This window comes from Larus michahellis, chromosome 3 (assembly GCF_964199755.1).
Source record: "Larus michahellis chromosome 3, bLarMic1.1, whole genome shotgun sequence".
Classification (NCBI taxonomy): domain Eukaryota; kingdom Metazoa; phylum Chordata; class Aves; order Charadriiformes; family Laridae; genus Larus; species Larus michahellis.
The window spans coordinates 127,644,368-127,660,943 of NC_133898.1; the positions used below are offsets into that span (position 1 = coordinate 127,644,368).

The following is a 16,576-nucleotide window of genomic DNA, read 5'->3' on the forward strand; positions in this document are numbered from 1 at the left end:
ACAGTAAACGGGGGAAATACGGGCAAAAAAAAAGGAAAGAAAAGAGTGATTCTAAGATCTGTAGAGGAATCCAAGGGATTTGGAGAGCTAGTCCTGATTACATTAAGCGGAAGTTGCACAGCAAGGGTCTCTTAGGTGACTATTCATATCTCAGACACAGCTTTTGTGGGGTTTTTTTCCTTACTTTTTTTTTTTTTTGGCTGAGAAGTGAACAAGGCAGTTATCCCAGTATCAATCACCTTGCTAAGAATTCACAGATCCTCAATACTCTAAACTACTTTTTAAATCTCGAGACCTTCCCTTAATGCCTGATTTAAAAACAAACTAAAGGCAGCACAGTATACCCAGGCTGAGCCAGAATCCAGGATGGCATTTTTATCTAGCAAGTTATTTTTTATTAGCCTCCTATTTCTTAATAGAGACCCCTGGAGGGTTGGGTTGTAGAGAATTCACTAGTATACCAGTTCAGCTTCCCTACGACTGACTTAATATACGTGGCATCTGCCCTCCAATGAGCATTATATCACCCATCTGGGCCAGAGGAGGGGGGCGAGTCAGAGCAGGGAAACACTGCTCAAACAGCGTGCTTGCATGATGATTAGGTCTGGTCCAGTGATCCGGAATAATAATCTGAAGGCTCACTAAGCATAATGGGTTCAGAGACATCCGAGCCTGGTCAAACCTTCCCATGAGCATCCTTTACGTGTGTTATCAGTGTGTTTTGCATGTCTCATCAGTGTCATGGCAGCTGACATCTCATTATGCAGCCAAGGTGTAAGTGGACAGGTACTGAGTGAGCATTAGAACTTTTCTTTTCCCTTTATTATTTAATTCATATCTTCCCATTATCCAGTGTATCGTGAAACTGTGAACTAATTAAGTCCTGTGGGATATACAGTCAGTGCTGGATTTTTTTTCCCTTCCTTCCCCCCTGCCCCCACCTCTTTCAGTAGGTTAAATTGCATTATATACAGATATAAAAATAATTCTGCAATTTTTCCTTAGATAACAATGGAGCAAGTTACAAACACTAATGATGCTAAATGCAACAGTGGGGCAGAGGCTTGCTGCTTGCTTCGTGTGAGCTAATTAAGTCATACAGGGGGGCAAGTACTTCAAATGCAAAGTGAGGCAAGGGCCTAAATCAGTCTCTAAAGAAGTCCATAAAAGCTACTCTCTGGGGGATGACTGGGCACAGACCAGACCCCAGGAAAAGGCCTCAAGTTGGTGAACTCAAACTTCATGAAGTCTGCCATGCAACTCACAGATCTCCAGCCAGCAACTTGAAACTCACAGAAATGTTGGGGGTACTCTAGATTCAGAGCTGAGCCCAGCTCAGACTGTGACCAGGCAAGCAACAGCTGGGAAACCAGATTTGAAGGGACAAAGCTTAGGTGATGGGTGTTGCATCATCTCCCAGAAAATACAACTGTTTTCCCTGGCTGAGGATCCTGCCCAAAAGTTTCCAAATGGGCTCAACCCGGACCATAAATTCAAGTGAGTGACTCAAGGGAGTAGCATACACAACACAAATAGGACAGCCAGCATTTTCAAAAAATGACCTTCTAACTTTCAATGATAACTACAGCCCTTCTTTCAAGCAAAGTTATGTTGAAATCAGAGGTGGAAGAGTTCTCTTCCCTGCAGAATTAAGCTTAGCTATCTCATGCAGATCATACAAAAATTAAGGTATCGAGGGTTAAGCTCTTAATTTGCATTAAAATAGATCTTTATGTGTATTTATCATAGGAAAAAAAGGTGTTAAAGAAATGGAAGAAAAAAAAAATGCACCTGTGAGGAGTTTGTATCTAGGTACAATGATCTTTTAGTACTTGGAGTTTCTGTATATCTAAGACAGTAAAAGAAGTTCAAAGGACAATCACCTCATTAACTCACTGAGAAAGAGTGCTTGTGGTGTTTGCTAATCTCATCAGACAATTTTGGTGTCCTTGGTATACACACGCACTTGCAATTCAGACAGTGAGAGAAAACCATGGGAATGCATATATATACACACACATATATATATAAAAAAAAATATATATAAGTGTATACATATATAATATATATCCTGGCTGTGACCAGAAACATGGAGGAATGGGTCTGGCAATATGTTATTCAAAGCCCAACTAGCATGGCTAAGGTCTGATTCCTAGATATGTTACAATAGGCATTTAATCCAATTTTTAGTAAGTCTGACACAAAGATCCAGGGTAAATTCACTGTCTGGATACTGTTCTGCAGAGTTAGGCAAGAGAAAAATGGACTATTTCCAGTGCAAGGCTCCTGCTGGTCAAAAAGGCAGATCAAGATGATGGACATGTCTCTGCCACTCGCTGTAGAGCAAGATCCTTATGCATGGATTCCTCTTCAATGTCACTAGGCTGTGTGTGTGAGCTATTGGTAACGGGGCTACAGGAAGGATGAGAAGGGACTCTTTTATCAGGGAGTGTAATGATAGGACATGGGGTAATGGCCTCAAACTGAAAGAGGGGAGATTTAGATTGGATATGAGGAAGAAATTCTTTACTGTGAGGGTGGTGAGGCACCAGAACAGGTTGCCCAGGGAAGTTGTGGCTGCCCCATCCCTGGAGGTGTTCAAGGCCAGGCTGGATGAGGCTTTGAGCAACCTGGTCTAGTGGGAGGTGTCCCTGCCCATGGCAGGGGGTTGGAACTAGATGATTTTTAAGGTCCTTTCCAACCTGAACCATTCTGTGATTCTGTGTGTGATTCTGTAGGGCTGCTAAAAGCATCATAGAAACACAGACCTGGAAGAGATCAGCATGGAGTTCAGTTTCCTGCTACTGGAGTTATTGTACACCTCTCCCATACACCCACCAGGGTCCTTCCCAGGCATCTCTGGAGCCTTCTGCCCAGCATTTTCCTAAAAGGAGATTGCTGCAAAACCCTGTCACATTCACAGTCTACGTTCGCCTCATTTCCAACCTACCAAATCCCAACTAATCACATTATTCTCTTCCTTATTATTTTAAGGATTATGGACAGGTCCTATCAGGTGTCTTATAAAGACTGAAGAAAAGAACGACTTTACCCTAAAGCTTGCATCCTTTAGACTCAAGTTCATAGAACCAGTCTTCTGATGTTTGTGTTTTTTTAATTTTCTGCTCTGAACCAAGGTTGTTCTCTCTTCTTGCCAATGTCCATTCATTTCATGCTCTTGACAAGCCTTTGTCAGCCTTTGTGCCATGCCTCTTCTTATTTCCAATATCATTCTGGAGCTAATCCTGGTTCCATCATCATCTAATCATCTCTAACCCCAACCCTCCCACAAAGCCCAGCTGTGCTAAAACACCACTGAGTTATCAGCCTGCCCAGGCATCGTTCAGCTGGCAGAAAACAAAAATGCTGAGCAGTGTAGCTATGCTGAAAAGCACTAAGATCAGGCCCATTTTTTATGAAGTGCTTTGAGATCCTTGCATGAGAGTGCAACAGAAGTGCCAGATGTTATTATAAAGAGATGCAGCCCCATTACTTGTACACAGAGTTGTGCTGCCTGCTAATAGCACCATTATCCTAAGGCACGTGGTGCTATTAATGCATTTCACTGCTTGGTGCTGAACCTGGGGACCATTATTTCCACTGGAAAGGTAAGGCCAGTTCACATGACATGATTTAAACCTCTACAGTGAAGCATGCATATGCTGCACCAGGTCATAAATCTTAACAGGATGCTGTCAGCTAGAAAGGGACCAAAATTGAAACCATTTATCTGAACTCCCCACCCATCCACCTCTGCTAACCCAGGCCAGTTTTGGGAAGGGGGATAAAATGATTCCAAATGCCCTCTGGGTTCATTAAGCAGCAGCAAATCCCAGATCTAAAAGCGCTGCTGGTTTCACCCAGCACTCCCTGAATGAATTCATTCATTCAGGACACTTAGGACTTCCTCAATTTTCCCCTCTCTGAGCAGGAAAAACCATAGCAGGGACAAAACTCACTACTTCTTCCTATTCTTCCCCCAACATGAGTCAAATGACAACCTGTCATCATCTCGTTATTGAGACTACAGGACCCATGACACAGCCAAGCTCTTCAGATCACAGCCAACAGCAGGTAACAACTCCTCTACCCTGCAGCCCTGGCTTTTGGGCAGTAGAGATGCCCTTCTCACATTTGGGAAGGAAAATATGAATGAAAGGGACAATTACCATTTGATCTGATGCTCGCCTCATCACTGCCCTTTGCTGGCCTCCTACAGTTGCTAACTAGAAATTTTTAATATTTTTTTTTGTTTGGTTTTCTCCTTACCTTGGCATATTTCTAGTAGCATAACTAACAAATGAAAACTAACAGGAAAAAGGCTACACGTGACATTCCTTCACAGACCAAGGACAGACTTAAAACAACAGAATAAAGGAAAGCAATTGTATTTTACGATACTCATGTGCAATAGTATCATACATGTAAAGTAGATTTGCAGGGCAAATATCCAGGGACTTTTAGTAAAAGATCTAGAACCTGCTGTTAGATTCTACACAGCAAAATTACTCCGCTGAGACACAGTAGCTACTTCTGCGGTGGTGGAGACGGTAAAGAAAATTTCATTGCAAACAGAGTTAAAAATTAGCATCATAGCTTTAATATCAAGCCTGAAAAAACAAACTTCAGTTTCCTAGGCCTCAACCATATTAAGACAACTGTATGACAACTTGTTTTATGAGGTAAAACCCAGCATTTTTTCTGATAAGTCAGATGTGCAACTCTTCCCACTACCACTATATACTAGGCCTCCATCACTTCTCAGGAGCTGCTCTTTAAGGAAAGGATGATGACAAAGGGATATTTGTTGTTCCCCAAATATACAGCCCCTCTAAATTTCTTCTCACAGGTGGCACAACCTGGTATTCAGCTCAAAACCCCCAAAAAACACCTCTACTCATTGCAGTGGGCTTGGACTAGATGACCTTTAAAAGTCCCTTCCAACACAAACTATTCTATGATACTATGATAAAAACTCTGCAAACACCCCGAGGACTCTAAAAGGACATTTTAGGTGTGCAATGAACATTTTTAGATAGAGAGCCTTACAATGGTGTTCATTCAGAGCCATAGTTTTTGTAATGAACACTTTGTGGATGTCTTTCTTCTCGCTGTACCCACACATAGCACGGGGAAGACCGACCCATTTTCCTTCAGATACTGAAGAGGAGCAAAAACCAAATATAAGCAGAGCTGCCCAAATGCTTAATGCTAAGTCTCTGCCAGAAAGCAGAAACTCTGTATCTCATGGCTGAAATTTCTCCTCAAGTAACAGAAAATAACACTTTTAGAACAGACTTGGAATTTATGTAAAAAATGGAGAGTGTTAAAAAAGATATACATAGCCCAGAAAATAAGGTAAAGCTCATTTATGTCTCATAAAATACATGATTAACCATAGTTAGGCATTAATTCAGCTGCACGGCATTAGAACTGCTATTCAAAGTTGGAAAGCATTTAATATTATATATTGCTACGGCTCAGCCTAAATTGTTTTTTTTTCCTCCCCTTTAAATGTACACAATATTACAAATTTAATTTTAAGCTGTTTGAATCAGTCTGTAAAAAAGATTTGATTATACCTGAGTGTTCTGGCCCCAGTTTTTCCATATCTCAGTAATCTTGGCGGTAATTGGCTGATTAGCTCCCTCACACTCCATCTCTGCCTCAGTTTCCATGGTAATGTTACAGGAGCTATTATAGATGAGAACTTCATCTCTTTCCACTTTAGGGCTGAAACGAGAAGGGAGGTTAAATGGGGTGTCATCAATCTTAATGAAATGCAATTATTTTTACTCTTATTAATCATTGCAAGCCATTAGCTTGTGGCAACTCCTGGCCACCATTTGTCAAACTTTGCAAATTTCTGTAATTTTGTTTCCATTCTTTTATTGTTTATTTGTTTTTCCCCCCTTTATCTGCACACACTCAGGATGAAAATACATGCAGTAAATATCTCTCAGTGATGCCTTTTCTGCTCCCCCAAACTATTACAAATAGGAGCAAATGCCATTCGAGGACCAAGGCAGGAAGATAAGTGCAGAGAACAGCGAGGGAATCAGCAGTGTTAGGATCAAAGATGGACTCCTACATGGAGTAGGGTTTGTTCATGTCTCCCCCCTCCCCATCTTACTCACACTTAGCAATAGGGAATGAATAACTTGCAACTCCCTTAGGGCAAGTGGAGAAATTGGAAAAACCACACAACTGGCTAACTGGTCCCTAATTCCAACTGTGAAAAAATGAGCTCATTTAGGGGTTCCAATTCCTGCTACCCAGCTGATTGCAATGACGCTTTGTTGCTAGCATTGGAACATTAACTTAGTAAATTAATTAAACTTACTTAACAGCCCAGACTAAGCAGATTCGATATATGTGCCAGTTATACTAACAGACATTTGCTCTAAAGCCTCTCCTTGCATAGGGGGAAGAAGTAATAAAAAAAAAGGTGTTGGGGAAGAAACATTTTTTTCCTTCGTCTTGCTGTTGACAGCTGCTGACTTTGGTTGCACTTCGTTATGGGGAGCTATAGGATGCAACAACCCTCAAAATGAGGGGGAAACTTCCCAATTTACTTCTACAGGCTTCAGATCAGGACGGGGTAATGCAATGTCATTTTTTATTCCTTCCTTGGCCATTGCTCCTTCATCCTCCCCTCCCTACCCCACCGTCAGATGCACCCACACTTGCAACTTGTGGGACGGAGATGAGTTATAACAACATCAACATAGCTCAGAAATTATGCCACTTTTCTGAACAGCTAAGAAAGGACAGAGTTCATAATTTGATTTACCCAACAAAATAGAGGAATGGGTAAGTACGACCAGGATTTTTAGAGGTCTTCAGGTTCCCTGAAAGCCCCTTCTAACAGAAATTTCTGAAGTGTCAAAGTTAGGAGCCTAAGCTCTACCAAAATCAACACAGTTGGAAAGCCAACACTCAGAGCTTTGTTGGGAGGATGACAATCAGGATGACTTGATGAACATGAAGTTTTCAAACCATGCTGGATGTGGCAGCCCACTGTACAAGCAAAGAGCTGCTCTGACAGTGCATTTAGGGGGTATTTGTTTTGTTGCCCTTTTTCAGTGTTAAAGTGTTAAGGGAAGCAGCCACAGTAGAAACTACAAAAAAAAAAAAAGCCTTCTGCAAGTAGCTGAACCTTTTTAACCGTGAATTTTTATTTCTATATTTAAATGAACCTTTCCCTCTGCTGTATCAATAATCAAAAGCCAGCCGTAGGGAACTACACTTGCTTTTGATAGCAACACTTTGAGAACTGCTCTTGTCCTGTAAAATAATTCAACCGAGCGGGCTATCGCTATCTTTCAAGACTGTACAGTACTTCTTTTTAATGCTACAAGAAAAAGCTGCACCTTTTAAATAGCCAACTATTTTAAAAGCTGAAGAGGGTTGTTGTTGGCTAAATGCAGGGTATGATCCCAATTTGCCAGGCACTGAAGTCAATACAAGGACCTCTGAGTGGTTGTTCACATCTTTTTACAAAAAGTTAACCAGCTTTGCTTGTAGGCGAAGAGCAAATTCCTCCCTGTCCTCTAGTAACTGCATCCTGAAACCTGGATGCTGGAAAACCGTTAACAAATTGCAGTGTTTAAAGGAAAAGCAAGAAAAGAAGGCGCGATTTGTGGCAGGGAATTCAGGGATATATCTTGGTAACCATGGATGTTAATGGCAAAGCTTGCACCTCTTCTAAGGAACATGCATTTGCCACTATGTGTATACTTTATATATAGTGTATATGTGTATACATATATATATATATATAAGGGCTGTAGTACAGATTAGATTAGAAGTTTTTTTCAAACCATTGTAAAACTAATAAGAAAGAACGGGAGAGATTTAATATGCAGTTAAGCCAGGAACAATTTAAGTAGTTTTGTCCCCATCCTGGGATGAATGTCTTTTAACTCTTGAACATTTGCTCAGAACTCAAATCCATATATTTTTTATTATTGTTATTGTTAGTTACTATTATTAATTACAGCAATCATTGTGCATTATTTCAGGAATCAATGGACCAGTTCATTTCTGCTTTGAACATTTTCATTTTCTAACACTTTGCTACAAATTCCATTAATATTTTGAAATTAAACATTTTTCTGAACCAAAATTTGAAAAAAAAAATGTTTGAAAAAAATGTTTGGAAAAAAAAATGTTTTCAAAATCTCTAAAATCAGTAATTTGAATGACTTCAAGCTCTCTCTTCCTCTACTTCTTCCCCGATTTTTCAGATCAAGAAACTCATCTGAAATCAAACAGTCGTCTTTGCCCTGCTCTCTTCAGCGAGACCAGTTTAGAAATACAGTTACCAGAAAAAAATACAGTACTCTGCTAAATTCCTCAGCAGCCCAAGAATTTCATAATTCTTAAGATGTCCATCCCTTATGAAACCCAGGTCAATTTAATCAGAGCTCAAAAGCTGGTGGGGAGGAAACGACAGACTGACAGGCAGATGCTGTCAGTTTATTTTTAAAAAAAAATTTTAGTTTCAGTTTATTTTAAAAAAAAAAAAGCTTATTTTTTATTAAAAAAAAAAAAAAAAAGAAAATGCAACTCATGCCTTGTTGTCTTTGTTCAGAAAATGCCAGTTGGCTTTCTTCCCTTAACACAGGGCATCCGGAACTCCCTGTGGTGACTCACAACACCAGCTGTGACATAAGGACCAGATAAGGATGAGGAGCAAATCTCTGCAGCTCCATTAAAATACCTGGGCAGTAGCATCATGCACCAACCAGGAATGGGTTCACTACGTACAGCAAACCACGGGCAAAGTATTGCAGTGATATTTTAATTCTCTATTTGTTTAATTTCGTTTAGTAAGTTTTTTTCATCTGTTTATTCCTTAATTCAGACCTCCCTCTTACTCGTAGGAGTAAATGCTCTGCAGGTATCAATCCCCACCACCCATTAAAGACAATGGTACCAATTTATATTCCTGGACAACCCGGCCTTGGATTTGCAAAGACCGAGCCTTGAGTAAGTGCCTGAGCATCCTTGCTGAGTAAATATCGCACAGCCTGCTGAATTTTCTCTGCGACTTTTTACTCATGAAACTGCTTGAAGAGAGGAAGGGGGGGAAAAAAAGGCGGGGGAAAAAAAAAAAAAGACTTCTGCTTTTCATAATGCCTAATCTTTTTTCCCCATTGGCATCCACCAGATGTTCCTTTGGATCAGAAGATAAATATTAAAACCTAAGAAGGAACAAAGCAGGCTGTTTATGAGATGGATTTTCTGATGTCTCTCAAACACTTTAAAAAGATGGGAGGGAAGGAGGGGGGACTAAAGATGCTTTGATAGACTCAGGGAATGAATTTCACAACCCAGCGGAGCTCTCTAGTGGTCTCAAGGCTAAATTGCTCTGTTGGCATCGACCTAAGAATTAGAAATTTGCTCCTTCAGTCTTTCAGGGACCAATTCTGCAAAAGGTGGAATACCTTCTGAGGGATGTTAAAACATGTGCAGATGTGGTGCTGAGGGACATGGTTTAGTAGTAACTTGGCAGTGCTAGGTTAACGGTTGGATTTGATGATTCTAAAGGTCTCTTCCAACCATAAAGATTCTATGATTCTGCATTGTTCATGGATGGGACCAATCATGGGCACTAACCTGGCAAAGAGTCCAGCAAAACGCCTCCGGGGTGGGTTGATGTCCCTCCACTGCCACTGAGGTGGGCTGTCCTCACAGACATACAGGTAAGACACAGATCGTCTCTGGCGATAGGAGCCCACTGTGACTTGGACATCACAGTCAATGAAGGTGGCTCTGTCTTCTTGGCAGTCAACAGAAGAATGTGTCAGACCACAGAGAATGGCCAATGACGCTGCAAAGACAAGAGGGGGAAAAAATAACACAAAGCAGCCTACACATCACTGATATTAAGCAGATTTTAGCAACTGACAGTTGTCATTGTGAATTCCTGATGTGCATGTCCCAACCTCCTTTTTGGTGCATCCTTTTTGAGGACAGATGGGTCTCCATGCAACTCCTTCAGCCTCTTTTGCTTTGTGTGAGCAAGCATATAACCTACACTGTGCATCAAGATCAGGATGATCTTTAGGATCAAATTGCTCCATCCAGGAGGAGGTGAGAGAAGTGATTAAATAAAAGCATGGGCATTTCTTCTGGGGAAAGTGGACCACAGTTTACAGATCAGGAGTGAGGCACAAACCTTTTACCAGAGGGGTATGACAACTTTGAAATCCAGAAATAGGTTTAGTGAAAGCATTGCCACAGCTTGGAGGGCTTCTAGGGAACTTGTGTGAACTGGGATCTCCCAGTTCACCTTGCTTTGTAGTACCTGAGTGTGACTAGAGACTTGATCTGAGTTTGACTCCATGGATGCGGTAGAAAGTGAGCACCTGCTTTGTTTTGAGGTGTATTTAAGGAACAAGCAGTGTGAACAGAAATTGTTCTTTTTTTTTTATTCTAGACCCAGACAAAAATGTTTAATAAAAAATATGAACCATCTCTGAAGTTCAGATCAGTTGAAATGTTTGGTTTTAATAATTTTTAAAAAAAGGAATTCTTTAAGCATTAAGCCATGTCAGAGATCAAAACTGTTTCTCTCAAAACCCTGGGCATGTAAAGATTTTTGGAAAATTTTCATTAATCCTGAACTAATAAAACAGTTGTAATGAACTTGTCTGTGGACAATATTACACTCTGCATTGTAGTATCTAAGTGTGTTCCTCATGTATCAGAAGTGCAATCAGTGGGAATTTATCAAGAAAGGATTTTTTTGTTGTTGTTTTCTTTTTTAAATTCTGGTTTGTTCAAAAGCCATCTTTGTTTGCTGGGAAAGCATCATTGTCAATGAATGTCACAGGTCCTAAGAAATTCTGAAAATTATTTTTGAAATGGTAAAAACATGAAACTGCTATATTTCCTATGTTAAAAGATTTACACGTTTTCCTAAAAGTCATTATTTCATATGGAGTATTTTTGAAAAGTTTATAGCTGTTTAATGTTTAAGGTATTTTTTGAAATATTAAAACCTAGCATTTCATCTGCTCTGAACTTCAGGGAGAGAGTTGTTCACTATTTTTGTGTATTTTTCTTCTCTGGATTTAGAATAAGGAAAAAAGGTTACCACATCTTCACGTATTTTGCAATATGCTTAATCTCTTTCCTTCCCCACATCCAGTGACATTTCTCTTGCTCGGCACCCATTCAAACGCAGCCAAACACTATCGCTGCCTCAAAGACCTATATATAAACATGAGAGATACAAGTAATAGACAGAGAATCCTAAAGGAATGATGGTGTCATTCCTATATTTTGCTTTTATTGTCCTGAATAGAGCCACCTGTGGCATCCTATGCAGAAGCTTCGTGTCTTCCTGGAAGCCAGGCTGCCTTTCCAAGGCCATTTTAAGTGGCACTATATATCTGTGTTTTGGCAAATTAATATCATTGAAGAGGATAAAATACTACCAAGAACTTGCCTTTGCAAAAACTTGCAGAAGAACCAATTCATTACAGAAATTTCTCCAAAAGAGTTGGCACGTATACTTTTTTTTTTTCATCCAGGGGGAGGCTGAGAACTTCTCAAAACGTTAAACTACAACACTAGCAAAGCTGAAGGACATCCAAGCAGTGATGGCACTGCCCTTTCCTTCCTTCACAAACCCACAACTTTCCTGTGGACAGAAGAATTTGTTCCCCTTTTCTAATAGGGTTCAACAGTTCCTTCTGCTTTACTATTGTATTCTGCTTGTGACACGAAAGGTTGTGATAAGCTCAGATTTGGTAATGGAGAATGTACAGCTACCTTAGATGAATACGCAACTAGAGCAACATTAGGGAGTGGAATATTTTCAGTTGGAAGAAACCTATCACAATCATCTAGTCCAACTGTCTGACCACTTCTGGACTGACCAAAAATTAAAGCATGTTATTAAGGGAATTGTCCAAATGCCTCTTAACCACTGACAGACATGGGACATGAACCACTTCTCTAGGAAGCCTGTCCAGTGTTTGATCACCCTCTGAAAGTGAGTGATCAAAGGCAGGTTAAATTCACATTCCAAAGTTTGAGAAAAAACAACAGGTTGCTGAGCTAATCAAAAGGAGCTTTGGTTTTCTACTACGCTCTTAAAAGGAAGACGGCGGAGTTTTTCTGGGTGGAAAAAGACTATTTTAGGACTAAAAAGTTAGAAATGACCCACAGGATCTCAAGATATAAATATTTTCCTCAATACTTTGCTGCTGTCAAAGAACTTGCCTGGCTAATGCAGGTCACCAGAAGATATTTCCTGCACAGCCCTCAGAGATCAGCAGAAGGGTCGTCACTCTTTGGGTACTCCCAAAATGTTATGTGGAAATTAGGCATTTCTGCTGTGCTCCAGTGCCCTTATCTCAATGTTATCACGCTTGTAGAAATGTAAGGTCTTGTATTCTGCCAACTGCTGAAATAATTTTTAACTCAAACCAGGAAAACAATAGTATTAATTTATAAAATCTAAGCTAAAGAGCAAGGTTACAAGGGCTTGTAAAGAGACCGGTGGAAGGAAAATCCAAGAAATCCCTGCTTAATCTATACACCCCAGAATCAAACTTAGGACTGCTTTCTCCATCTCAGGTGGAAGGAGGGAGGGATCTCGTCTCCACATCCTACAGCTCCTGTCCACCTGATGGAGACACCACTCTCTGACATGTCCAATTCTCATTCCTTCTTTGGGGATCTCTGCGGTCCTCCTATTCCCCTGCTCCTAGAGGATTTAATACTTTTCTCAGTTAGGAGGAAATCTTGCCCTTTTATCCCCCTTCCTCTAAATGTTAAACACAAATATCTCTTGGTATTATTGGTGCCATTATCTCCTGCCACAACAATAGCAAAAAATATCAACTAAAGATTGCAACACGCTTAGTATGTCCTAAAAGGGTAGTCTATCCGTTCTCAGGCACAATTCTTCTCCCTGCTTAATTAGTTAGTGTTCAAACCTCAGAATTCTTTATGCTTTCTATTCCCTACAAAGATAAAACCTGGTAATCACGTGTAATACAAATTCATCACTGAGATGAATGCATTCATCCTATTACGGTTTCTCTTTTGAGATCAGACACAATGGCAGCCAAGTCTCTGTATGTTGGTAATGGGTTAGGGACCGACTGCCCCCAACCCTGTCTTTGGGGGATACTCTGGTTTAAGCCAGGATCCTGGGATGCTCAGCACAAGGGCTTTGTTCTGGGTCACTGTTTAATAACAACTGCCAGACATGTGATGAGGCTAAAACCTACAGGACTTCCAAGGGCAGCTGCAGATTGATTGAACAACTGCCCACGGAGTCCCAGTGCCAAACCACACATCCCCAGTTATCCACTGCTCACAAAACGGACTGCAGAGCATAACATTAACATGTGCTTAGCAGAGAAGACAAATTAAAAAAAAAATAAATAAAAGAAAGAAAGAAAAAAAAGAAAAGGAAAAAGACCTGTTAAGGCCATCAAGTCCAACCTCTGCCTATGAAGAATTGCTCCCTAGAAGACATTCATTTTGCACAGACGAGTTTCAGAAGTCCCAAGAGGTCACTTTGCAAGCATCTATTCCACCGCCTGATAGATCTCACTGTCAGAACATTCTTGTCGTGTAATCAATATGCATTTTTTTCCTCTTTCTAAATTTCATTTGTGGATTTGAAAAACAGAAGGGTCTTTGGTTTGATCTGCACAATAAACATCAGAGGCCCTGGCTTCTTTTGAGGTCTCAGTTGCCACAACTTGCCCTCTTCATATCTTCTGCATTTACTCATACTAATCACCATATTTCCCTGGCTATAGTTCCCCCTTGGTCTTAGCTCAGTACATCTCCTTGTTACATCTGCTCTGCTGCAACCAAAACTCATTGCTCTCTCTCCTCTTGCCCCATACGAAGAGCTGCACCAAGCCAAGTCTCTCTTCCTTTTAAACCAGCCTCATTTCATTTCTAGCCTTTAATCTAAATCCTCTTCCCTATACATCCACTTTTACCAATGTAATCTGGCTAATAGTAGGTCCAGGACTCTCTAAAAAAGATCCCAACACCTGCTACATCAAAGTCCTAAAGCCAGACCTGTTATTCCAAGCACACTGATGTAACCAGGCAAATCAGACTCAGCTTTTTCCCTGATGGATCTTATCAGTTCAACTCCTTTTAAAGGTGCCTTCTTTACCCCAATGTCAAACATACGATCTTGGGTACTGGCTTACTGCAAAGTTTATATATGGTTCTTACCCTAATATCACTTAACATGAATATTCAGTTATTTTCTCGTCTGCCTTAAACTTCCTGCCACTATTCCCATCTTTCATGGGAGCACAATTCAATCCCACAGACATTAACCATGTGTTCTGTAAATTTAACCTGAGCTGAACAGAATCCACAGATGTATTTGCACTCATCAACAGCGCTGCAACACGAGTAACAAAGCAAGAACAAGAGAAGGGGAGAGCTCTCGGGATCAAGCCAGTTATCTCTTTACCAGACCTTTAAAGACTTGTGGGTTAGTTTGGGTTTTTTGGTTTTGGTTTTGTTTTCCTTGAAGGGAGTATGGGGTTTTTTTAAATTTTATTTAATTTTGTTAATTTTCTTAAGCTTTAAGGGTGAAGCTCGAATTTTAGCTCTATTCTAATTTGATTTTTCTGCAGCTTGAAAAAGACAACAACTTTTATGAAAGACTCTAGGCTAACGTTCCTATTCCTCGTGCTCTGGATCGAGCGTGTTTCAGTATTTAGCATGCCCAGCTCTTGTCAACGATCAAACCAAAACCTTGGTGCCACACCGCTCCACACCCATTCCTAAGGAAGACTCCATGGGGCAGGCTTATGGATGGATCCTGCTGAGCCCAGTTGTTCCTCATGTCTTAGAAAAGCGTCTGTTAAGTGGAGAAAAAAGTCACATTTCCTAGCTGCAGAGCCTTGCCCTGTGGATTTGATCACATGAGTAGGCTAGATGGACCAGTTGTGGATTCCCACGTGAACTTCTCTAATCTTAAGGAGGCCAGACACAACATGACCTAGCGCCGAAACCCCAGGGAGGCGAGCTGCCACCTGACATCCCCCAGTGCCAGAGGGGAGGTGTTTCTGCTTCACAGCACCCTGTAACAGAAGAAATGCAGCTTGAACTCTTCACTTCTCATCACCTGGTTCACGAGCAACGCCAGGAAATGTCAGACAAGCATCCAACCTGGCCACACCAGCCTCTGCACCGAAGGAGCCCTGGGGCACCACAGACCTATCCCTCCCATCTCCTTCATGGCTTATGGTCCTGCATCCCCGAAGTCACTTCACCACCTCTCCCGTGTGGCCGAGGCTGTGAAAGAAAGATCTGAACACTGGATGTGCGAGTGCCAAGTAGCGAATTTCCCCAGGCAAACAGCAGCATGTAAACCACGAGGTGAGATTGGACTAACTGCTCCTAATAAATCCACTCACGCCCTAAACAGCGGGGGTTTGTAATCCCTTAAATATTAGGAGGGATGCTGTCTGGAAATCATCTTGCTCGATATACAGATTCACGGATGCCACATGTGGATGGGCAAAGGGTGAATACGACTGTCTCAGGGAGTACAAGTAACCTGGCAAACACTCAGATTTAAGCAGTCTCCAATTTAAATGCAAAAAATTTAATTTTTTTCTGCAAATACTTCATCGACAGAGAAACATTTTTGCAACTCGACTGGTGAGATTTGAAGGCTGCACACTGCAAATTCCAGGGCAGGGGAGAAAGTCTGGTAACTGGCCTCAAAGCAATAGCGCCTGTGTCCCTTCGGTTAGTGAGGCAACGAGTCCTTTGCATCTTCTCTCCATGAAAGGCAACCAGCAAGCGGGCAGCAATCAGCGTTCACTTGCTGACATCTAGTGTCAGCAGTAAGTATTGTGATCCTGCCTGTAAAACGGTTTTCCCCAGGCTCCCTCTGCCGTCTACCACTCAGTGAATTTTGAACACAGCTATTAGTATTTTCACAGTTTGGATCAATTTGATTACATTTCATTCTGCTATTCTTCCTGCAATAACCAGACTTCCCTGTTTTGTGCTCTGATTATTTTTCTTTTCAGCACTCCAGCACCATATCTTTTTTCTTGTTTAAATAATAATAATAATAATTAATAATAATTTTAATAATAATAATTAATAATAATAAGCAGTTCTACAGACTGTGTCTGTATCTTGTTTAAAGCAAAGAAAATTGAGCCCTTGAAAGCTCTTGGTGACTTCTTTTGAGTATTTGTGGTTGGGTTTAAAGCCCTTTTTTTTCCACTTTCCATTTTTCTTAGCATTCTTCATGGATGAGGAAAGGAACCATTCAAAATGACAAGAGCAAATTTAGAATTTTGGAATAAGTGAGGCTGAAGAGGACCCCTGGATGCCTCTTGTCCCAACCCTTGCTCAAAAGAACATTAAATTTCACACTGGAGTGGCTTCTTAGCAGCTAATCTAGTCAACTTCTGCCTATTTTGGAGGATGGAGATTCCACATACGTTTGAGCAAAACCCTGGCCATTTGCCCTGATGGACATTCCTACTGCCACCTTTCTTCCAGGTCCACAAAGAATAAGTGGCCATGGATCTTTGGTCACCTG

General features: G+C 40.9%; 1 protein-coding gene across 1 annotated transcript in view; it reads right to left on the reverse strand.

Moving 5' to 3' along the window:
• PKHD1 (PKHD1 ciliary IPT domain containing fibrocystin/polyductin) overlaps positions 1 to 16,576 on the reverse strand; it is a 276,108-nt gene that overhangs the window by 210,602 nt on the left and 48,930 nt on the right. Inside the window, exons 33-34 of the mRNA XM_074582079.1 lie at positions 9,625 to 9,838; positions 5,583 to 5,733 (exon numbers count right to left, since the gene is read on the reverse strand). Coding sequence (XP_074438180.1) covers positions 5,583 to 5,733; positions 9,625 to 9,838 — 365 coding nt within the window. The remainder of the gene's footprint in view (positions 1 to 5,582; positions 5,734 to 9,624; positions 9,839 to 16,576) is intronic.